The sequence below is a fragment of the Nannospalax galili genome, unplaced genomic scaffold (genome assembly GCF_000622305.1).
Source record: "Nannospalax galili isolate Female #2095 unplaced genomic scaffold, S.galili_v1.0 scaffold1243, whole genome shotgun sequence".
Taxonomy (NCBI): Eukaryota; Metazoa; Chordata; class Mammalia; order Rodentia; family Spalacidae; genus Nannospalax; species Nannospalax galili.
In genome coordinates, this window is record NW_008349193.1 from 78,220 (window position 1) to 101,503 (window position 23,284).

General features: G+C 46.2%; 2 protein-coding genes and 1 pseudogene across 2 annotated transcripts in view; all 3 read right to left on the bottom strand.

Annotated features, from left to right (window-relative positions):
* LOC103744705 overlaps positions 1 to 4,703 on the bottom strand; it is a 76,294-nt gene extending 71,591 nt beyond the window's left edge. The window contains exons 1-3 of the mRNA XM_029570127.1: positions 4,691 to 4,703; positions 4,338 to 4,622; positions 2,493 to 2,749 (exon numbers count right to left, since the gene is read on the bottom strand). Coding sequence (XP_029425987.1) covers positions 2,493 to 2,749; positions 4,338 to 4,622; positions 4,691 to 4,703 — 555 coding nt within the window. The remainder of the gene's footprint in view (positions 1 to 2,492; positions 2,750 to 4,337; positions 4,623 to 4,690) is intronic.
* A 166-nt stretch (positions 4,704 to 4,869) lies between these two features.
* LOC115072605 lies at positions 4,870 to 14,088 on the bottom strand (annotated as a pseudogene).
* A 1,350-nt stretch (positions 14,089 to 15,438) lies between these two features.
* Positions 15,439 to 23,284, bottom strand: part of LOC103744709 — a 53,734-nt gene continuing 45,888 nt past the window's right edge. The window contains 2 exon segments of the mRNA XM_029570128.1: positions 15,439 to 15,596; positions 21,331 to 21,495. Coding sequence (XP_029425988.1) covers positions 15,439 to 15,596; positions 21,331 to 21,495 — 323 coding nt within the window.

Here is a 23,284-nt window from a genome sequence, read left to right on the forward strand (position 1 = left end):
AGACCTGAGTGTTTTTTATGTTAGTTCCTATATTTCTTTTTTTCCTATAAATTTGTATTAGTCTAAACATAAAACTTCATGAAGAACAGGATGTATCCTTTTCCCATGTCAGCATGGTTTCATCCATTATATTAATTAAATTCTTCAGTTCTCTGATCTGAGGTCAAAACTTGTTTCTGAGACACGTTAAATAAAACTTATCTAAATCCTTAGAGTTCAGGATTGGTGAGAAAAATCACCTCACAGCTGAGAACTAAGTCAGCCACCCTATGCTACCTGCTCTGTCTGGGATACACGACCATGGAAGCTAGCTCCCCTGGATGGGTTTCCACTGGTTCACTGACTGTGGATCCAGGATGGAAGGGTAAGTGAAGCATCTTAGGGGTCCTGAGTATCAATTCCATGATGTGTCACCATCCCTTAAACTTGTCATTAACTAATCATGACAGTTATAAACACACACAATGAATAGACACACACTAACATACATGCACACTGTTTTAATATGTAAGTATGGGGGCTAGAGGGATGGCTCAGACGTTAAGAGCACTGGTAGCTCTTCCAGAGGGCTCATGTTCAATTCCCAGCACCCATATGGCAGCTAACAACCATCTGTAACTCCAGCTCCAGGAGCTCCAACACTCCCTTCTGACTCTATGATCATTTTACAACATGTACTTATATACACACAATGTACTTACACACATGCAGGCCATAGACTCATACACATAAAATAAAAATAATAAGTAAAATATTAAAAATATATGGTTATGTAAATCTACACAGCGAACTTAATACTAAAAACTCACTGGATGATATTAATGGGGATGAAATTCTGCTGATACATGTCAACATATAAAAATCTAACTACAGACACAAATGTATGTGTTTATGTAATATACATGTACTTACAGACATACATGTTCCTGCAGTTGCAGGAACAACTACATGGAACTAGATGTTCCTGCAGATCATCATATTAAAGCAACTAAATCAAATTAAGAAAGGCAAATTATCAATTTTTTTCTCATTTGTGAAGCCTAAATTTTATACAGATACATAGAATAATGCATAATATACATATATGTGTATATATTCTTATATCAACAGGTGTACATACATATGACATTCAAATGGAAATGAGACTTCCCAGGCAAAGGTGGTCATGGCAGTGGGCAGAAGGAAAGGGAGGGATGGAGGGTGAACACGGTGAAAAGAGTGCATCCTTGTATGAAATGCTTTTATGAAACCATTCCTATATTAAATACATGTCAACATACAAATTTTAAAAGGAGAAATTTTTCTGTCTTATTGCAATTGACATGACTTTACCAGTAAATAGAAATCATTGCCTGGACAAAAGCTTAAAGGAGAACTTTTGGATGGAAACATAAAATGAGCTTAACATATCCAACACCAAAAGTTTTGTTGTGTATTCTTAATTATTTGGAAAATAAGCAGCCCTCAAGATATTAATGAAAAATTAGTAAAATATCCGAAGAACTCATAAGTATTCCCATGAATGTGCATAAATTTTATGAGAAAATTTCCAAATAGTTCTGTATAAATTACTAATAATATATTCAAATTAATTTAGATAAGTGGTGGCACATGCCTTTAATCCCAGCACTCAGGAAGCAGAGGCAGGCGGATCTCTGTGAGTTCAAGGCCACTCTGGTCTACATAGTGAGTTCCAGGACAGCTGGGGGTACAGGGAGACCCTGTCTCAAAAAGACCAAAAAAAAAGATGATACTAAACCAAAATTATTCTCCATTACTAATATCTCTCTTTGTCCCTTCTTCCCTGAGACTCTGACCTCTTATCCTGACCATCACCTGACCTGCTGGGCTTCTCATCTGTGATCATGATGTCTAGGGTCTCATTGTGGACTGACCACTAAGAGAAGAGTCTTCATGCCCCTTAGTATCTGTACTATTTCCCCAAAGAACCACTCATTGGGTCCAGGGAGAAGTTGACCCAGAGAAGCCCAGCCTGAGGTCTCTGGGCAAAGCCCTCAAGGAGGCCAGTTCCCCTCTCATTCCTGTCATAGCTCAGGGGTCAGAGAAACACTGGGAGGATCAGATTCTCTCCAAGGATCAGGATAGGGCCTTGCTAGGTCAGCAGGGAGGGCTTCCTTCACAGCCCTGGAGGGAAGATGGATTATAGGTTAGGGAGCTGGTTCCTCCTAGACACCTACACCCACACTTGACTCTGAAGTCTCTGACTCTGATGCTTTAGCTCAGGAGCCCAGAGCTTCCATAAGCCTCACCCCACCTGAAACTCTCCTGGGAGTAGAGGCTCATGTCAAAGGGCTTATGGTGTCTGGAAGTTATGGTGTCAGTGATATGACTGCCTCACCTGAAACATGTATTTCCGTGAGTTCGCTGGGTTGTGACCACACCTGTGGGCTTTTCATGTCTGGTTGGAAGTCACAGGGCCAACAAGGAACAGACCCTGGGACATTTTAGGGTTCGCTGGATTGTGACCACACCTGTGGGCTTTTCATGTCATAGCCATAGCATGTGTATTTCCAAGTCTGGTTGGAAGTCACAGGGCCAACAAGGAACAGACCCTGGGACATTTTATTGTGTATATCCTGTGAATCCAGGGGGCTGGAGAATTTCTGATTGTCCTTGATCAGAATGAATTTGTCATATCTCCATGAAGAGATGCACTGGAGGATCAGTTTCCCTCCTGAGGTCACCATAGAGCTGGGCAGGGTTGACAGACCAGGCTTGATACAGAATCCTAGGAGGAAAAAGGAAGCATGTTACGTGGTCTCACAAAATGCCCATTGGGGCCTGTTCTGTACAGGGAAAGGGCGACACATTAATTTTATATCATTAAAATAATCCTATGAGAAATTCATATGATCAAATTCATCCATGCTCCTCCGGCCACTCCCTCTTTGATGAAGCCACTCTCATCCAACCTCTTTTCTTCCTTATTATCTGCTGAGTCTCATTTGTTCTACCGAAGCCTTCGTGGGTGTAGCCCATCCATGGGAGCATGGAAGGTCAACCAGTGAACACATGCCTAAGCTAAACTGACCCTCCTCCCTCAGTAGTCATCAGCTGTCAACAGTTCTTCAGCTAGGATGGATGCTCAGCATACCCTCCCGTTGCCATTCTGTCATGTTGACTGGCTTGATCCTGTGAGGGCAACTAGAGGTGCTGCAGTTCAGGAGTGCACTGGTCCCGGCACATCCAGAAGACAGAATTTTACTCTGTTCCTCCCTGACCTCTGGCTCCTACAGTCTTTCAGCCCCTTCCACCTCAATGGTATGGTGTAAGTCAAATTCACTGCTGGGAGGCACTTGTGCTCCTGGCTTTCTCTTCCCACCATCCGTATGACTGATAAAACAAATTCCAAACTTGTTTTCCTCCTTTTGAATAGTGGCACAGCAAAGGTTACAGATGGAGATGACACCCACGCTGGTCCTCCAAACTCCAGTTTAGGGAATAAAGACATTTGTCTGGGCTTGCCAACAAAGCTTATGATGATGAGGAAGGGTACTTACAAAGGTGTAGACACCCTTGGGCATTTTCCTCTACATGTCTGCTGAGCCTCCAGCCCAAGATGGTGAAACACCCTCCTCCTCCCTGGCTTCCTCTGTGTCTATCCTTAGACCCTCCCCCTCATGACACCCAAGCTGATCCCTGAGGAGCAGGACCCACGGAGTCACATAAAGACCCATCTCTGTCTGGACCTTCAGGGTTTTGCTTTCACTATCTGGCCTTGGTTTCTGTACCTGTTTTCCCGCTGTCTCCATGTCCTGTGTCATGTGCTTAAGAACACTGACTCCCCTCACACACCACGCAACAGGTTCACCCCTGGGAACCTGTGCCAGGTAGAATGTCACTCAAGGAAAAGTTTGGGTTTTCCTCACCTGAGATCAAGAGCTCCAGGGGCTCACTGGGAACTGACCACACCTGAGGGTTTTTCATGCAATAGCCATAGTATCTGAATATCCATCTCTCTCTGTGGGTCCTGTGACCCACAGAGAATAGGGATTGGGACTGTCCAGTTGAATGTATGTATTGTGAGTCCAGGGGGCTAGAAAAGTTATCTTCTTTTATCAGAACAAATATGTTGAATTTCGGTGACACACATAGAAGGGTCACATTTCCTCCTGAGGTTAACACAAGGCTAGGCTTGGGTAACAGGCTGGGTTTAAACGGGGAGAGACCTAGGGGAGAAGAAGGCAAGTAGTTAAACGGGGTCACAAAGTTGGCATTGCACTGCAGGATGGGCTGTTGTAAGGGGATATCTTTCATAGTTGATCTCTATCCCTGAGAACATACCCTGAGTTTGGGACCCCAGAGTGTCCTCTCACCTGTCACCACCAGGTCCAGGGGGTCACTGTGTTCTGTCCATCCAGCAGAGCTGTAACAGTAACATTGGTATCTTCCTGTATGTTGCTGTGCCACTGATTGTATACAGAACCCGGCCTTCTTATTGGATTCCTGTGGGGTTTGGCTGTCCCAGGGTGGCCGGCTTCCTACTTTACGTAGATTATACATTGCAGCCACAAGAGTCCCCTGGCACCAGATGGTCACAGGACTTCCTGATGTGATGACAGAGCCTGGCTCAGCCCAGATGGTGGGTTTATTGAGGATCCCTGCAAGAAAGGGAGAAGGAGGTGGTCTGTTTGAACAGAGGCACAGAGGTCACACTTGGAGATGATACTTAAGCTGATCATGTATTCCACAAGGACATGTGCAGCCTCTTGAAAATCTGGCCTAGGATGCTTGAGTATCACTCACACTGTCTGCCCTTGGTTGATTTATCTCAGGACCCCCTCAGTCTTTGTTTCAGGGTGCTAAGAAACTCTACCTCCCCTCACCTACCACACACCAGGGCCTAACCTAGGAAACTGTGTCAGGTCTGATACCATTGAAGGGAAAGGCCAGGACTTCATCTGAGACTAAGAGCTCCATGGGGACACTGGGTTCTGACCACAGCCAGGGTGTGCTCAGTTCATAGACAAAGCATTTGAATATCTATCTATGTCTGAAGGTCACAGGGCCCACAGAGAACAGGGCCTTGTTCTGCCTCAAAGACTTTATATGCTGTGAGTCTTGTGGGCTGGAGAACATATCACCTTTGATCAGAATGAAATTGTCATATTCATTTGAGGAACACCGAAGGGTGACATTTTCTCCTGATGTCACAGCAGGGCTGGGCAGGGCTGACAGGCTGTGTTTTCTGTAGACTCCTAGGGGAGAAGAAGGCAGGTTGTCAAATGGGCTTACAAAGCCTTTGTTATTCCCCAGGACTGTGCTGTAACTTGCCTGTAAGGACATCACTAGTATTATATCATTTTTCTTGAGAAAAGAGACTGTGACCAAGACCCCAGAGTGTCCCCTCACCTGTCACCACCAGCTCCAGGGTGTCACTGTTTGCTGACCAGCCAGCAGGCCTGTGAAATTAGCAGTGATACAGCCCTGCATGGTTCTGCATTATGGATGGGATGGAGAACTTGGCCTTGTTTCTGGGCTCCTGTGGGGTCTGTGTGTCCCAGGGTGCCGGGCTTCCTTCTTTTTGTAGAACGTATATTTGGGCCTCCATGGTCCCCTGACACCAGATGGTCACGGGACTTTCTGTGGTGATGACAGAGCCTGGATCAACCCAGATAGATTGTTTGCGGACTGTCCCTGCAAAGATTGTAGATGAGAAGGTAGATATGTTTTTAACAGTGGTACAAAGGAATCATAATCAAAGATAACACTTAATCTGATCATTAAGTGTGCTAGAACCAGTGAAATCACATGAAGACCCAATATTTCCTAGGATCTCTTTGGTTTTTCTCTCAGTGTCTTCAACTGGTTTCTGCCTTCCTGGTTTCACTGATTCTCATGGAATATATGATGTGCTATTGGGCTGATGGGCCCTGGCTCCCCTCACCTGTCACACACCAGGGCCTCCCCAGGGAAGCTGTGTCAGGTTCAATGCCATAGAATTGAAAGTCTGAGATTTCCTCACCTGAGACCAGGAGCTCCAAGGGGTCACTGGATGCTGACCACTCCCAGGAGTTGATCAAGTTAAAGCCATAGCATTTGAATGTCCATCCCCTGCTACTGGGGGTCACAGGGTCCAGAGAGAACAAGGCCTGGGACTTCCCAGTGGACATAGTCTCTGAGTCCAGTATCCAGGAGAGCTTCTCCTTCCTTTCCTTGGTCAGAATGAACCTATCATAGTGCTGCTCTGAGACACACTGGAGGATGATGCTGCCCCCTGAGGTCACCTTGTTGCTGAGCCAGGCTGACAGGCTGGGTTTGCTGTAGAATCTTAAGGCAGAAGGAGGAAGTCTGCTAAATGTGGTCACACCTCACCTATGGACCCCTAATGTAGGGATATGAGAAGGGGATACCTCATGAGCAAACCAAGTGCAGAGCCTGGAGCCGGGACCCAAAAGTGTCCCCTCACCTGTCAGCAACAGATGATTAATTTCATTCCAGATTTCATTCCACTGTGACCAACCAGCAAGGGTCTGATATTGTCTTGCATTTTTACATGAAATGAGTGGAATAAAAAAAATGAATTTATTGCTCAGCTCCTGTGTTTCCTCTCTGATCCAGGGAACTTGGCTTTCAGCTTTATAGAGATGAAACTCTTGTGCACCTGTGGTTCCTTCACAGGAGATGTTCGCTGCATGCCTTTCTTGACTGCCAAGCCTAGCTCAGCCCTGGTTTGGGCCTTGGGAAGGGTCCTGTTAGGAAATCAGAGGCTTGGTCCCATGACATCCTTCCTCAGATTCCCTTTCTCACCCCAGGACCTGTCAGGCATTCCCATCACCAGCCCGCACCTGTTGTCCTCCATCCCCGCTGTCAAGGGTTGGACCCTTGTCCTCAGTGAGGAAGAACGACCTGGGGCAGCTGGGGACGCACTCACCTGCCAGCGCTGGATTCCTCAAGCCCAGACTCAGTCCTGGAAGAGAATTTCCTGTGAGAGATTTGCATCTTGAAACTTGGGTAGATCCTCCTCCTAGGTGCCTTCTTAGCACCTGAGGCATGGTGATATGGGGGGGGAGCTCCCAGACCAGGCTGTTTCCTCCGCATCTCCACATTCTTACCAAGGCAGAGCAGGGCTATTAGGGTGGGGGCCATGGCATCTTCTCTCTGTGGGTTAACCTTGCTGATGGCTGGCCCCTTGCTAAATGAGCTGAGGCATAGTGGGTGGACTGTTGGACCCTGTGACCTCCCTCCTATCATGAGATGTGACTTTATCACCCACAGGAAGGGGAGCTGTCTGCCCCAGAAGACTGGCTTGTATTTCCCTAGTGTTGATACTTGGGCAAGATCCAAAATCAATCTCTCTCTCTCTCTCTCTCTCTCTCTCTCTCTCTCTCTTTCTCTCTCAAGTGAGAGAGGTTCAATACCTTTTTCCCTGGTGGCTGAAGAAGGCCAGGTAGTCTTCAAATTCCTGATTCTGTTCTATGACCCTACTGTGTTTTGGGTTGTCAGGTCCACATTTGGTTGATGTCTCTTCTTACAGATATAGCATCTCCCCAGAACACGTATATCTGCATGAACTGTCCTCATGTCTTCAGGTGTCAGGACATAGCATCAATAGACATGGCCCTTGTAGTCTATGGGCTGGTTGTGTCCATGTGAGATCCCCAGCCCACTGCCTCTTTGTAAAATTTACTTATGTATTTATTTTTCAACATTTAAATTTTTGGAGACTCTCCTGCATGGGTATAGCTATATTTCCCCTCTTTCTCCCCCTTCAGCTCCTCCCATGTTCTCCTTATTCCCTTTTAAATCCATGACCTCTTCTTTAATTATTATAGTTACATATATATCACATATGTGATATACATGTATAACCTAGGGAGCCCATTTAGTGTTGCTTATATGTACATGTGCTTAGGCCTGAACACTTGGGACTGGATAATCTATTATGGGACTCATCCCTGGACACGTCTGATTCTCCATCGCTCATCAGCCATTAACTTCCAGTAGCTCCTCACTGAGAGGTGGGGATGTTATGAAATTTCCCATCCACGTTGGCATGTCAACTGGTTTGTCGTTACACAGGGTTTATTTAGGAAACCACATTGTTGAGATTTTGTGAGTGTAGCTTCCCTGTCATGTGGGAACGGTGCTACCCAGCAGCAGGTGTCCTGGTCTTGCAATCTTCCTGGTATCTCAGCTGACATTCCATGAACTTTGGGCATAGAACTTGCACTGTACACATAGAACCTGGAACTGTGCACACTAAGGGCATTCATCCTCTGCATTTCAATTATATGTGGATCCTTGTCATAGTCTCCATATGTTTCAAATAGATGCCTCTTGATGAAGAGTTAGAGCTGTACTCCTCTGTGGGCATAAGGATATTTAGAACACAGTTAAATTACATTGGTGTAGGAATGCGGCACTGGTAGCTTCTCCTCTAACATCTATGACCTCTTCAGCATTGGGCATTTGGTGAGGTTAGCAATACCAGACCTGAATTTCCTCCCATCAGCTGACCTTAAGTCCAATAAGAGAGTTGTTTATTGCCCCAGTACAAGAGCCTCTATTGCACCGTCAGGGATATCTTGCTTGGCTGGTCAGTGTTGTGGTTCATAGGCCTTACAGCCGGGTAAGATGCTGCTGTTCTCCCTTGGAAGCTTGCACAGCAGCTTCCAATACTATGAAAGCTGGATTTTTAATATTGAACCAGGCTCAGATAACTGTGAAACCTCATTTGTTCATGCTGTTTACATTTTTATAAAATCATTAGAATAAATTTATATGAGTAACAATGGAATATATTCAATAAATACACATTTAATCAACTTTTCATCATGTAAACATCATAGAATGCACTTATAAAAAGTCACATGGATATGATGTCAAGGGTCATGTGGTCTTGTGGGATCTCCATCATACATGTAGTCTCTGCCTGATACAATTATATTACATGACACAGGATGAAGTTTGTTGAGGATTTTCATCTATGTTCATGGGCAGTATTGGGCTGCACTTTATTTTCTTGCACTTTTTTTTGTCTGTATATTGTTTTAGGATGATGCTGGGCTCACAACATGAGTTAGGTCATGTGCTCTACTAAAGGGACCTAAATATCCATCAGATGGGTAAAGTCCATCCTCTCCTTCTCCCTCTAGGGTTTGAGCAGATCTTTCTGAGAGCAGGAGAAGCCTGTCTGTACTTTCGCCCTACTTCTCCTCTCTGTCCTCAAGGAAAGGGTCTTCAGGCCTGTCAGAACTTCATCAGAATCTGTATGTGTTTGGCCACACAAGTGGATGAACATCTCATGGTCTTCTGTCCTGAGATTTCTGAGGACCTACAGATCCTGGAGCTCTGACAATCGCTCTAATGAACTGTTGGTAAAAGGGAACACAGTGGGGTAATGTGATAATGCTCTGTGAAGAGCCCCAGACTAACAAAAAGCCCAGTGCCAGGCATGGGAAGTCTCCCTTCCAGTTTTTTCAGCAGAGCCGATGAGACCCCCCAACAATATGATGTCTTGTCACTGTCCTTGGTAGTTCCCGAACATGAGGATCAGACCTGATTGCTGAAGATCACTAACTTCTGATTCAGGACTCAGAGGAATCAAGGTGAAACTGTTCTTGAGGCATACATGTTTGAAGCAAGCAAAATTGGTATGGGGGAAAATTTGTTTGTAGGGTAAAGAATACAACTTCAGGTAATCACAGTAAAGCAGGTAAAAAAATCTCAGAAATAAAATTCATTGCAATGTTTACTCTCATTTGTGAAACCCAAGTTGTACACAGTTATATAGAATAATGCATATATAACTATTTGCATGTATGTACACACATACATATATGTATGTACATATAAAAGTGGAGATGAGATCTTGGGAAAACGTGGTCTTGACAGGAGGCAGGAGGAAGAACCAAGAGGGCTTCAGTGTGAATATGGTAATAGGTCATGAATCATTCTATGGAAATGCCTTTATGAAGACCATTCCTGTGGGGACCTAAAGGTCCCACCTTGCATAGGCCGAAAGGAAGTTACTGGGAGGGTGACCTGGCTTGCTTTGAAAGTCTGAAGAATACTTCCACACTGCTGAGGAGCACATGATCAGCACGTGACCATCCTTAAGAGCCACCAGCGGGGGGGGGAGGGGGAGGGGGGAGTCCCAGGTACCTTTATAAGCTTTGTAACACTTACAATAAATGAGTCCCTGCTTGACTAGACTCCCTGTTGTGTCTGAGTGTCCCTGGGTATTGGGGGGTGGTGTGAGCTGGCAAACAGCAAGCTTACTCATCCCCAATCACCACTGCCCGGGGGTCACTGGTTCGAACCCCCGGCAACTGGCACCCAGCATGGCACTCGAAGGAAGGTGAAAAGAAGAAAAGAAAGAAGAAAGAAAGAAGGAACCAATCAAGAGGTTCAGGGTAAGCAATATCGTAAAAATGGGTAACGCAACTTTTAAGTTTGAAGACCCGGCGCTTAAAGTGCTGAGAGATATGCTTAAAAGCAGGGGATTGGGTTTGTCAGATCCTGTAGCTCAAAAGGTTTGGGCAGAGGCAATTCATTTGGCTCCCATTGGGGCTAATGTTTTCACTGGGGATACATGGGAATCATTGGAAGGGTTTGAGGAAGAAGGCAGAATTGCAACAGAAGTGAAACCAAAATCAGCCAAAGTAACAAGGGGCACCTCGGGTGTGCCTTGGCCAGCTTCAGAGCCTCCTGGGCAGAGGGTGGGATGCAGCAGAGAGCACGGTGTCGGTGGCAAAAGATGCCCACCCCACCCGCCTTGAACTAACGCATGCACGGGTCAGGGGCCCCTGCGAAAGCCAGGCGGGTACCGCTCCCTGGCCGGCAACCAGCGCGAGTCAGGGTCTCGCTGGAAAGCCAGGTGGGGACGGCGCCCTGGCTGGGACCAGCAGCCACCACCGGGCATATTTAATAAAAATTAATTAATTAGTTAATTAAAAAAAAAATCCTGGGCAGAAGGGTGGGATGCAGCGGAGAGCACGGTGTCGGTGGCAAAAGATGCCCACCCCACCCGCCTTGAACTAACGCATGCACGGGTCAGGGGCCCCTGCGAAAGCCAGGCGGGTACCGCTCCCCGGCCGGCAACCAGCGTGAGTCAGGGTCTCGCTGGAAAGCCGGGTGGGGACGGTGCCCTGGCTGGGACCAGCAGCCACCACCGGGCACATTTAATAAAAATTAATTAATTAGTTAATTAAAAAAAAAAGAAAACCACCTTTGGCGGTGCACCGCAACCAGCTCCTCTGGGACAGCTGAAAAAGCCCAGGGGAAGGTGGTTCAGGGAGGGGCCCTGCCCCCTCAGTTCCGCAGGTGGCCAGGGAACCACCCAGCCCCCAAATGCTACAGCCCTGCGGGCAGCAGTGCTCACTGAATCCTGGGCCGAGGGAGTCCTTAGTAAAGCCTACAATGTTTTCACTGGGGCAGACATGGAGAAACCAAAAAGCAGGTCAATTCAAGGAACTCATGGCCATTGTTTTCTGACAGTATTCAGACTCTTACACTCCTTAAAGAGAGAAGCCCCTATCTTCTTACAGCATCTTAGAGGGCACCAAGGATTGCCTGGGCTTTTATCCCAAGGTAATGCAGAGGCAGACAAGATGGCTTACTGCCTCTGCAACAGCCAGGGGTGAGCCCCAGGGGACTCAAGCCAAATTCCTTGTGGCAAATAGATGTCACACACTATGCTCCTTTTGGAAAGCTTAAGTCCAGTGCTTTGCAACCATCAAAACCTAAAATTTCAATTACAAAAACAAAAAGGGAGAATAAGCCCCCACCAACTGTTGGGTATGGCCTTATTCACTATTAATGTTCTTAATTTTCAAAAAAATCAGTTGGAATCCCGGTTTCAGAAGCATTGGGGATGACAGGAGCAGAAACCTGAGGTACAGGTAAGATGGAAGGATCCCATCACCGGGCAATGGAAAGGACCAGATCCATTGCTAACCATGAGTCGAGGCTTTGGGTGTATCTACCCTACAGGAGATTCAAACCCCATATGAGTGCCTGCGAAAAACCTTAAGTGGGTAGGCCAGGATCTGACTGACTAGCATGATGGTCCATTGACAATAGTTCGTGAGACAAAATTCCTCTCTTTATTTATATCCATCTGAGGTAAAGAACTCAGTTAGTTCCTTGACTTCATTGCAGCCTCTTTGACAACTGGCTGATTGGCTAAAAGGTACATGGTCTCAGAAGTATTTCAATTTGTCCTATGCCATGACTTGCTTTGTTTCTCTTATCTTTAAGTGTCTTTACCAGATAACTCAGCGACAGAGGACCCTTGGAATTGCCATGACCCATCTCCTCATGATTACAGACTCCCCCAGGACCCCCTCCAGTTGCCTAAGCTTGGCTAACAGAGTTAGGCAGAGACTAAGACTGTCATGGGCTGGCATTACCCACGCGGCTGCCCTTAATTATGACACATTTTTAGCCAAAGACGGGTAAGATGTCCCATGACAAGTACTCCTAAGACAGGACATGCACATGGCCAGGTGCATGATCCAATGACGGTCAAGGCTTGATCAGAGGTGACACAACCTAAGACAGACAAAAATGCATATGATTAGAGGAAGGAGATAGCCATCTCTCCTCAGGGAGCCACCTATGAGGTGGGTAACCCATGAAATAAAGTCAGTCCAGCCTTAAAATAAAAATAAAAAGAGGGATATGTGGGGACCTAAAGGCCCCACCTTGCATAGGTCTGAAAGGAAGTTACTGGGGGCATGCCCTGGCTTGCTTTGAAAGTCTGAAGAATACTTCTGCACTGTTGAGGAGTGCATGATCAGCGCATGACCATCCTTAAGATACACCCTCAGGGTGAAGGGGGGTGTCCCAGGTGCCTTTTTAAGCTTTGTAACACCCGCAATAAGTGAGTCCCTGCTTACCTAGACTCCCCGTTGCGTCTGAGTGTCCCCAGGTATTGGGGGCAGCGTGGGCTGGTGAATGGCGTACTTACTCATCCCCAATCATCACTCCGCAGGGGTCACTGGTTTGAACCCCCAGCACATTCCTGTATAAAATGAATACATGCCAGTACACAGAGTTAAAAAGAGAAATTCCCATCTTGCTGTATTTGATATGGCTTTACCAGTAAATCAAAAACACTGACTGAAAAGCAACTGGGAGACGTTCTTATGGAAACATGAAGTGAAGTCAATATATGCAACACCAAGAGCTTTCTTAGGTATACTTATTGATTTGAAAAATAAACAGCACTCAAGATATCAATCACAAATTAGAAAAACAATTGAAGAACTTGTAAGTGTACTTATGGATGCACATATTATTTGAGAAAATTTCTAAATAGTTTTGAGGTTATTAGTAATTGTATATTCAAACTATTTTTGATTAAAACAGTTCATAGTAAGGCAAAATGATTCTCCATAACTGTTGTGTTTTGTTTCTTCTTTTGTTCCCTTTCTTCCCTGAGATTGCCACCTCCAATTCTGTCATCTCCTCAACTCCCCAAGTAGGGCCTGTGCAGTCTGGGCTCCCGATTAGACCTGCTGATTGTCTCACCTGTGATGATCATGTTCCTTGTCTCACTGTGGGCTGACCATGCTAAGGAGAGTCTGCATGGTCTTAGCATCTGTGCTAATGCCCAAGGGAACCACTCACAGGGCCCACGGTAAAGTGGTTCCAAAGGAGTCCAGCTTGATTTTTCTGGGCAAAGCTCTCTAGGAAGTCAGTTCTCCCCTCCTTGAACAGAGGAGGTCTGTCATAGCTCATGTCAGAGTAATACTGGAGGGTCACCTTCTCTCCAAGGGTCAGGATAGGGCCTTGCTGGGTCAGTAGAGAGGGATTTCTGGACAGCCCCAGAGGTTAAAGGAGCTGGTTCTTGCCAAGCACTTGCCCCCCACCTTCCCTGCAGGCATCACGTTCTCTCTTACTCTGATATTATAGCTATAGAGCTAAGAGATCCTCCAGCGTCCCCCCATCTAGGACTCTCCCAGGAGCAGGAGGGCTAATGACAAAAGGTTTTAGGGTCTCACAAAGTTTTTGGGCCAATGATGGGATTGTCTTACCCGAAATGTGAAATTCCAGGGTGTCACTGGATATTGACCACACCTGGGGATTGCTCATGTAATAGAGCACCTGAACTTCCATCTTTGTTTGAGGGTCACAGGGACCAGAGAACAGCCATTGCAAATTTCCAGTGTGCATGTACTGTGCTTTCAGGGCGCTGGAGAATGTCTGCTCTTACTTCATCAGAATGAACTTGTCATATACCTGCCATGAGACACAGTAGAGGGTCACTTTCCCTTATGAGGTCAATACAGGGCTGGGCAGGGCTGACAGGCTGGGCTTGGTGTAGAGGCCTAGGAGAAAAGTAGGAAGCATTAAGTGGTCTCACACAGCCCACTCTGTCCCCTGGGGCTGTGCTGTGAAAGAGGGCATCTAATTTTTAAAGTTTTTTGTTTTTAATTGAATTTTTGTGAATTTCATACAATATATTTTGATTATATATAGATGCTATCCCCTATCTGCATCTCCCTGAATACGTGCTGCCAAATTTCATTTAGAGCTCTCTCTTTCTCCTTCTCTTTGTCTGTCTTTCTGTCTCTCTCTCTCTGTATGTATATTAATATATTTTAAGACCTATAGCCAAAGTTGTATCCCAAATTCCCTTCAGTGTGGGTCCATCTTAATTCTGTGAGAATTTTATACCAGCATACAATGTATTTTGATCATATTCACCCATACCCCTCCTGCTAATTACTCCTTGAAAACACCCCCCAGCTCCCTTATATTCTCATACTCTCTCCTTTTATTTACCTCCTTGTTCTGTCCATGTTTGGTGCTGCGTCATGGATCAGATGGTGTATTTGGCTTTGTTTCCTGGGTCCTGTGGAGTCCATTTGTCCCAGGGTGCCAGGTGTCTGTCTTTATGCAGAATATATAATTGGGGCCCCAGAGTTCAGTAACACCAAATGGTCACAGGACTCCCTGGGGTGATCACAGAGCCTGGCTCATCCCAGATGGTGGGTTTGTGGAGGTTTCCTGTAAGGAATTAGGTGAGAATGAGGTGGGTCTGTTTGAACAGTGACACAGCGGAGGTCACACTTAGAGAAGACACCTAAGCTGATCCCTGAGGAGGACACGTGGAGGCACATGAGACCCGTCTGTCTTCTGGATTTTCTTTGATTCCCTCTCACTTTCTGCCCTTTGTTCCTGTATCTGATTTCCCACCATCTTCATACTGTGTCAGTGGGTTTATGTGCCCTACCTCCCCTCACCCAAATAACAACAAGACCTCCCTTGGGAACATGTGACAGGTAGAAAATCATTCAGGGAAAGGCCAGTATTTACCAGAATCCAGAAGTTCCGGGGGTCAGTGTGTACTGACCAAAGATGGGGTTTTTTCAGGTGATAGCCATAGCATCTAAGAGTCTGTCCCCTGCTGGGGATCACAGGGCCCACAGAGAACAGGGCCTGGGACTGCCCTGTGGAACTATCCTATGAGTCCAGAGTCCAGGCCAGTTTCTCATTTCCTTCCTTGGTCAGAACAAACCTGTCATAGGGCTGCTCTGAGACACACTGGAGTATGATGACACTCCCTCCTGAGGTCACCTTGTTGCTGAGCAGGGCTGAAAGGCTGGGTTTGCTATAGAATCCTAGGGCAGAAGGAGGAAGCATGCTAAATGGGGTCACACCTCACTCATGATCCCTCAGTGTGGGGCTGTGAGAAGGGGCACCCCCATGAGCATACCATATTATTGAGTGCAGAGCCTGGAGCTGGGACCCAAGAGTGCCCCTCACCTGTCTCCACAAGATGGAGGATGTCATTCTCCTCTATCCAGCCAGCAAGGGTCTGATAATAACAGTACTATCACCCTGCATTTTCCCATGCAATGGATTGAATGAGGAAATTGGCATTGTTGCTTGGCTCCCATGTGGTCTGTCTGAGCCAGGGATCTTGGCTTTCATCTTTACAGAGAAGATACTCCTGGGCACCTGTGGTCCCCTCACATGAGATGTTCACCTGTATCCCATTGGTAACCACAGAGGCTGTTTCAACCCTGATTTGGGGTTTGGGAAGCATCTCTGAAAGGAAATCAGAGCTTCTTATAGCAACATCCCTCCTCAGACTCCTTTTCTTACCCCCAGGACGTGTCAGGCATCCCAGCATCAGCCCATACCTGCTGCTCCCCACTCCCTCTATCCAGAGGCGGACCCTTGTCCTCCGCGAGGAAGAATGACATGAGTAGCTGGGGACACCTACCTGCCAGTATTGGACACCTGAGGCTCAGACTCAGTCCTGGAAGAGAGTTCCCTATGAAAGATTTACACCATGAAATCAGAATATGTCCTCCCCTCCCAGGTGCCTGCTTAGATCCTGATGTGTTGTGATAGCCCAGGGCCAGATGGTGGAGACGGGAACCTCCCATATTATGGTGCTTTCTCACTGTCTACATGTATTACCGAGGCAGAGCAGGGTTGTCAGGCTGGGGGTCATGGCATCTCCGTTCTGTGGCTACAGACTTGCACATGTTTGTTCTTGCCAAATGAGCAGAGTGGGTGACTGTTGGAGGCTTGGTCCTCTCTCCTGTCACAAGATGTCATTTTGTCACTCTACAGGAAGGGGAGCTGCCTTCCCCAGGAAACTGGATCTTGTTTATCTAGTGCTGTTGCTTGGGCAGGATACAGAATCTCTCTCTCTCTCTCTCTATATATCTCTCTCTCTCTCTCATTCTGTCTCCTTCTCTTTCCTATCTTCTCTCATTTTCTCCTCTTCTCCACCCTCTCTGTCTCTTGAGAGACAGCCTCATGATACCTAGGCAGGTCTCATATTTCCTGATTTTCCTTTTTGAGTGAGCCTACTGTGTGCTGGGTTGACAGGTCTGGTTGTTGTCTCGTCTTACAGAAGTGGCATCTCCCTGGAACCCATTCATGTCTGCATGATCTGTCCTCGTGTGACCAGGGGCCAAGATGTGGCACCAACAGACACAGAGTCTTCCTGTCAGCAGTTCCCCATCAGTGTGGCTCAGAGCTTATATTTCCCTCTGATCCTCCCCCCTGGGACTCCTTCACTCCTTCACCCAGACCATCTTCACAGCACTCTGGGATCTTTACCATGGCCAGTCATCTCCTTGGGCCTGGAGATACTTTGGAAATGGTATGGGAACTTTACCTTGGGAGACATGAACTAATGTCTATTCATCCCGTGAAACACTAATGACAGATACACAGAAATGATTCACCCAGTCTACCTTGGTATGTCAATGAATTACATTTTAGGTGTGTGGGAAACTTACTGGAGGCTGTACCAGTGGAAAAAAAATTCCCATTAAGTATTAACTGTCTCTATCTTCTAGGAAGATAGAGAAGGGTGAGGTGAGTCTAAAACTTATAGGTCCAGGCTGCATTCTCTGCTAAAAGGGAGGGGCACTGAAAACAGTGGCTCTGATAATCCCTGCCTTGCAGAACACTGTTGGGTTGGCAGGAGGAAGCGGCCTGGTCATAAAAGTGCCGGCTCCCTGCTCTGTGGGAAAGCATCTTGCTCAACAACCCTTAGCTCATCTCCTTGTCCTAAACCAACAACTCAGCTATCCCTGGCTAAGAGATTAGGCCAGGTTAAAGGTTTACTCCTCCTTGGGATGTATAAAAACCATCTAAATTCTAAAATAAATCGTCCTGTTGGGAAGACACAGGTCCCAGAGTTTGACTCTGTCGCTGGTCAGACCCTCTATCCCCAAGCCAGCAGGTCCCCTGCTAAGCAAAGCAAACCTGAGTCCCAACACTATCTTGTCATGGAGAAGTGGGGTTCATGAGGCCCTTTCTTTCATGAAGGAACACATTGATCAGACCAATCTTGTGCAGGTCATGTTTGAGTAGTTCCTAAAAGCTCAAGAGGGCAAGAGATGGGTATGTCTGGAGAAAGACTTTCCACAGCAAGGAAGATGCAGGTTGATGCTGCAGGGGGGACGCAGAGCAGCAGAGACACACTCAGCATCTGACCGTGCAGCTCACGTGGAGCCTCTGTCCTGGGGAGGAGCCCAGAGGAGACACGGAGACAGGGAGGGAAACCCGGACTCTCTCATGGCTCTGGTTGGTACTCCTCAGCTGAACCATTCCCTTCAGGTCGTTCCTCCTTTTCTCCCAACATGAACCTCACCATCTCCCGTGGAAGAACCTTCACATCCTCCTCAGCTTCCCGTGCCCCTCGTCAGAGCTCTGCTCATGGGGAGGACGGTGCTTTTCACTTCTGCTCATCGCCCTCTGCGCTTGTCAGACTGAGCACAGCGTCGTCTCTGTGCGCACCGCACTGGGTCCTTGTTACCTGCGGTCTGCCTCACATGCCGGGTCAGTGGTGCTCGTGATAGGAGTCCTCACCCTCGTTCCATTTTCAGAGAGAGTCCACATGGGTTTGTGGCCTGAAAGGTTCGAGGGTTTGGACAATGTCCCGCTGACCAAAGGGTCTTGGTCTTCTCTGAGAAGATGGTCCATGCTCGGTTCCAACAACATTTAGTTGTAACCTTGGCCTTCCTGGGCAGTGGGAACCACAGCGTGGAATTGCATCCATGGAATTGGCCTGTGGCCATGTCTGTAGGAAGTTTCTTGATTATTGAGTGATATGGGAAGGCCCAGCTCACTGTGGGTGGTGCCATCCCTGGGCAGGTGGGCCTGTTGTATAAGAAAGCAGGATGAGCACTGGTCCATGGTCTGTGCTCCACGTTCCTGCCCTGAGTTCCTGCCTTGTGTACCCTGAAGAGGATCTGTGCTGTAAGGCAAATAAACCCTTTCCTCTTCAGATTGGTTGGTCAGTGTTTTTTAAAAATATTTTATTTATCATTTTATTTTTATTTTATGTGTATTCATGTATTGCCTGCTTGTATGTAAGTGCACCCGTGTCATGCAATGCTGCTGGAGGACAGAGAGGGCATCGGATCCCCTGGAAATGGGGTTTTGGACAGTTTTTAGGTGCCATTTTGGGTGCTGGGATTTGAAACCGGGTCTTCTGTAAGAACAGCCAGTGTTCTTAACCTCTCAGCCATCTATCCAAGCCCCTTGGTCAGTACTTTTAAAACAGAAATTGAAAGCAAATTAAGACAGAGGTTGGTTCCAGGAATGGGGCATATTGTGGTGACGGACCTGGCAATATGTGTTTCAGAAGACTGTGGAAGTTTCGGGGCTTCGGGCTGGAGAAAGGCTTGGAGCTCAGTGAACTGTTCTGTAGGAACTTAAAAGAAATGCTGATCAGGCTTGTGAAGCTTCAAAGGGAAGCAAAGAGTCTTCAGGACTGTTTGTGTTGAATTAAGAACTTTGGAAGTGAAACCTTTTATGCTTTTCTTGAACAATTGATGCTGGTTAGCTGGTGATGAAAAGTCAGCTGTGAGTAAGAAGAGACCAACATCACTGAGGTGAAATCTAGGAAGTATTTCCTTGAGGTCAGCACACAGAAGCTGTGGTCCAGAGGGTGCCCAAGGCTCCATCTCAAGCTGGAAGCAGGACTTGATAATGTATAAGAGTGTCCTATATGGTACTGGTTTTGAAGGCATGAAAGGTTCATGGAGAGCAGCTGAGGTTTGCAGTGTGAGAGGCCAGGAGAGTCATTGGTAAACGTGTGCCTTAGTTTTGGTGAAGACCCACGGGACTGTTGGGCTCATGGAAAGAATCTGAGACTTTGCACCTTGAGAGATTAGGAAAGGTTGCTGAAGTTGCAGCCTCAGAGCAGAGGAGACCTCCACATATTGGAGGTACCAGGACGATGTGGCAATCACCAAGGGCAGTGGCATGAGCGTTCAAGACGAGCTGTGTGTGGTGTGGATGGCAGAGCCAGAGAAGTGGAGCTGCCCAAGCCCTTTGGAGCCCAGAAGATCATGAGTCAATCCCAGATGTCTAGCCTTGAGCTACTTTGCTGGATTTAACTGTCAGTAACTCTAGTTCCAGGGGACCTAACAGCCTCTTCTGTCCTCAGAGGGCACTGTAGGACACGGGTGCACTTACACACATACAGGCATAATACTCATATACACAAAGTAAAAATAAATAAATAATTTATAAAAGTTGTTTTACTGGAGGAGCAGTACATGCTCTTAACCGCTCTTAACCGCTGAGCCATCTCTATAGTCCTTTTCTTGTTCCCTAAACCTTGATATTTACAATAATCTTGTGTCATATTTCACAATGTTTTTCCATTTTTGTGAGACAGGGTCTCACTTTGTAGTTCATGCTGTACTCAAACCCTTTCTGATTTCTGGGATTACAGAACCGGACCACATGCTCAGGATTTTTTTTTTTTTTTTTGGTCTATTTGAGACAGGGTCTCCCTGTACCCCCAGACTTCCTGGAACTTGCTGTGTAGACCAGACTGCCATTGAACTCACAGAGATCCGCCTGCCTCTGCCTCCCGAGTGCTGCGCTCAAAGGGGGGGGGGTGCCACCACCACACCTGGCAGTATTTGCGGTTTTTTGATGTGAGCACGCATCACTGCAAACTTTCTTCAGTACTTTTTTCTTATAAAAGTCAGTATGAAGTTATTTTGGGTACTTGAGTTGGAACACAGGGCCTTTAACATTTATTCATGCATCTACCCCTGAGTACCACAAGCTCCATCCAATAAAATTTAGTTTATTGTGTTTTCAACTTTGTCCTGAAGTAATTTTTCATTGTCCTTCTATGACGAAATGGTTGTTAAAATGTGTTGCTTAATTCTCACGTGTTTGTGATCTTACCTGTTTTCCATTGAATATTGATTTCTAATTTTATACCATCGAGTCAGCACAGATACATGATATGATTCCCATCTTCCCAAACTTGTTGAGACTGGTTTGGCACCCCACCATTACTTATCCTAAGGATTGTTCTGGGAGTGGTTGAGAAGATGCCTGCTCTGAGCAGAGGATGGAAGGTTGCTGTAGGTCTGTTAGGTCCATCTGGTCTGCAGAGTTGCTCACGTCCTAGTGCTCATGTTTGTCTGGATGTTGTGTTCAATATTTATTTAGACCCAGGGATCTATTGTTATTGTGTTGTTCTGTGTCTCTCCCTTAATAACTGTGTCGATGTGCCTGTCATGTTGTTGAGTTTTGATGGGAGGTATGCATGCTTTCATAATTGCTGTATTTTCTGATGCACTGACTATATGGTCATGTAAAAGTGAATTTTTTGTCTACTGTGACCAACGTTTTACTCCAAATTCTCACAGAAACTCAAGTTTTCATCTTGTATCACTCTTACACTTCAGTAATAAACATTTATTATTAAGTCTTCCTGCCCTATGTTCTGCTGAACTGCCATTGATAAGAAACTTGTCATTTCATATTGTTAGTTGAACAAAGCTTTTCTCAGGTTTTAGAGTTCTAGGTGAGGATATCTTTTCTGGCACTCTGAAATGTTGATTTCTTTACTTTTTACTTCCTGGCTTCTAAAGAAAAGCAGATTGCCATTCTTGGCTTTCTTCATGAGTGTATGATGTGAGTTCACAGTCACAGGCATGGAGGCTTCTTGCTTGAGCACACTTTGTTTGAAGTGTGAAGAACTCAGCTCACCACCCGCATCACTGCTGTATCGAGCTAAGGAGGATGGAGGCTCCATCAAAACCCTGGAATGTTATGTAAACTTCCCATCCATCTGTTCCCAGTCCTCATGATCATTACTAAAAAGTGTTCAGCACAAAATAGTGAAACATTATTCTCACTTGCTGGCGTGTAGTGATGAAAGTCCCATGTGAACAGGGGGAGGTGTTTCTTAGATTTAGGTTAAGGCTATTTAAATGTTTTTTCAAAAAATATTTTACTTATTATTTTTATTGTATGTGTATCAGTATGTTGTCTGCATATATGTAAATGCACCTGTGTCCATCAATATCTGTGAAGGTCAGAAGAGGGCATCTGATTCCCCTGGGACTAGAGTTACAGATGTTTGTCAGCCACTGTGTGGGTGCTGGGAATTGAACCTGTGTCCCCTGCCAGAGCATGCAGATCTTTTAACCACTGAGCCATCTCTCCAGCCCCAAGGCTATTTCTTCATTGTGTTCAATAGTATAATTTTCCCCACTGGGAAGATATTCTCATCACACATCTCCTAGAGGACAGCCACAGGACACGTACAGTTCCTGTGTGGCACATGGAGAATGTGATAGAAGTCACTAATGTTCTCTGCTTTTTTCCTGATCTCTTGAATTCCAAAGATCAAAAGAACATCACTTTCTGCACTCTGGTCAGTTGAAAAGCTCAGGATTCATTGTAGAATAGAGGACAGAAGGAATGTAAGAGCCAGAGGAGGTGGATGACCCCAAGGAATCAAGAGTTTTCCTGTCAGCGAGTCATTTACTTATATGAACTCACAGCATTGGTGACGGCATGCACAAGTCCCACACAAGATCAGGCCAGACAAAATCCCAGTGTAGACATAGGAAGTGGGTAAGAAACCCCAACCCTAACCCTTCCTGAGGAACTACTGGAACTGATGATGCCTGAGGAGGGATTCAGTCTCCTTTATGGGTGAGATTCTTGGTATGTTGGCCAGACTCGAGTGAATGAACCCGCACTGAAGGGCATTTGCACACACACACACACACACACATATATACACATACACAGAATGAAACACATAAAACACACATTCACGGGTATGTACTTATCGTCTGATAATATGGAAAATTGTTATATATATATATATATGTCAAATTTGGTCAGAAGTTACTAAGCAGTGTTGCAGATACGGGAGGGGATCTAAATCTGATCAAAATAAATTGTATGAAATATGGTCAGTCTCTCTTCCTAGCCTGGGTTCTAACCCATTCCTTGTCTTGGTGCTGCAGACACTGGGGAAACCACCACTGCTCCCTGATCCTTTGCATCCAGACCAACCCAGATCCTTCTTGCAGTCCCAAGGAGCCCTTGACCCTGGTACGGCCCTCACCTCCCTCTGCTTCCCTGGGCTGCACAACCCACCAGCCTCTTCCTGGATGCCGGGGCTGACCTTTTGGCTTCCTGATCCTTTAAAACCAAACCACCCAGTTCCTTGGTGCAATCCCCAGGAGCCCTTGGGGCCTCTTCCCGCTCCCATCTCCCTTTGCATCTCTGAGTGTCACAGTCCACCAGCTGCCCAAGACCAGCATCTTTCTTGGGCTCTGCTCCCAGGCCAATCCAAGCCCAAAATTCCTGAGGACAATATCTTTCCTCGAAGGATCCAGACCTTAGGAGAAAGCCTGAGAGCATCTGATCCTCATCTGACTTGGGTCTCTGTGGGAACTCCTGAAGACAAAAGCAATCTGTCCACTCAAATATAAAATCAAAAGAGAGAACTGGAAGCTTAGATGAACCAGCTTTTCATGCCCCAAAAGTAAACCACAAAGGC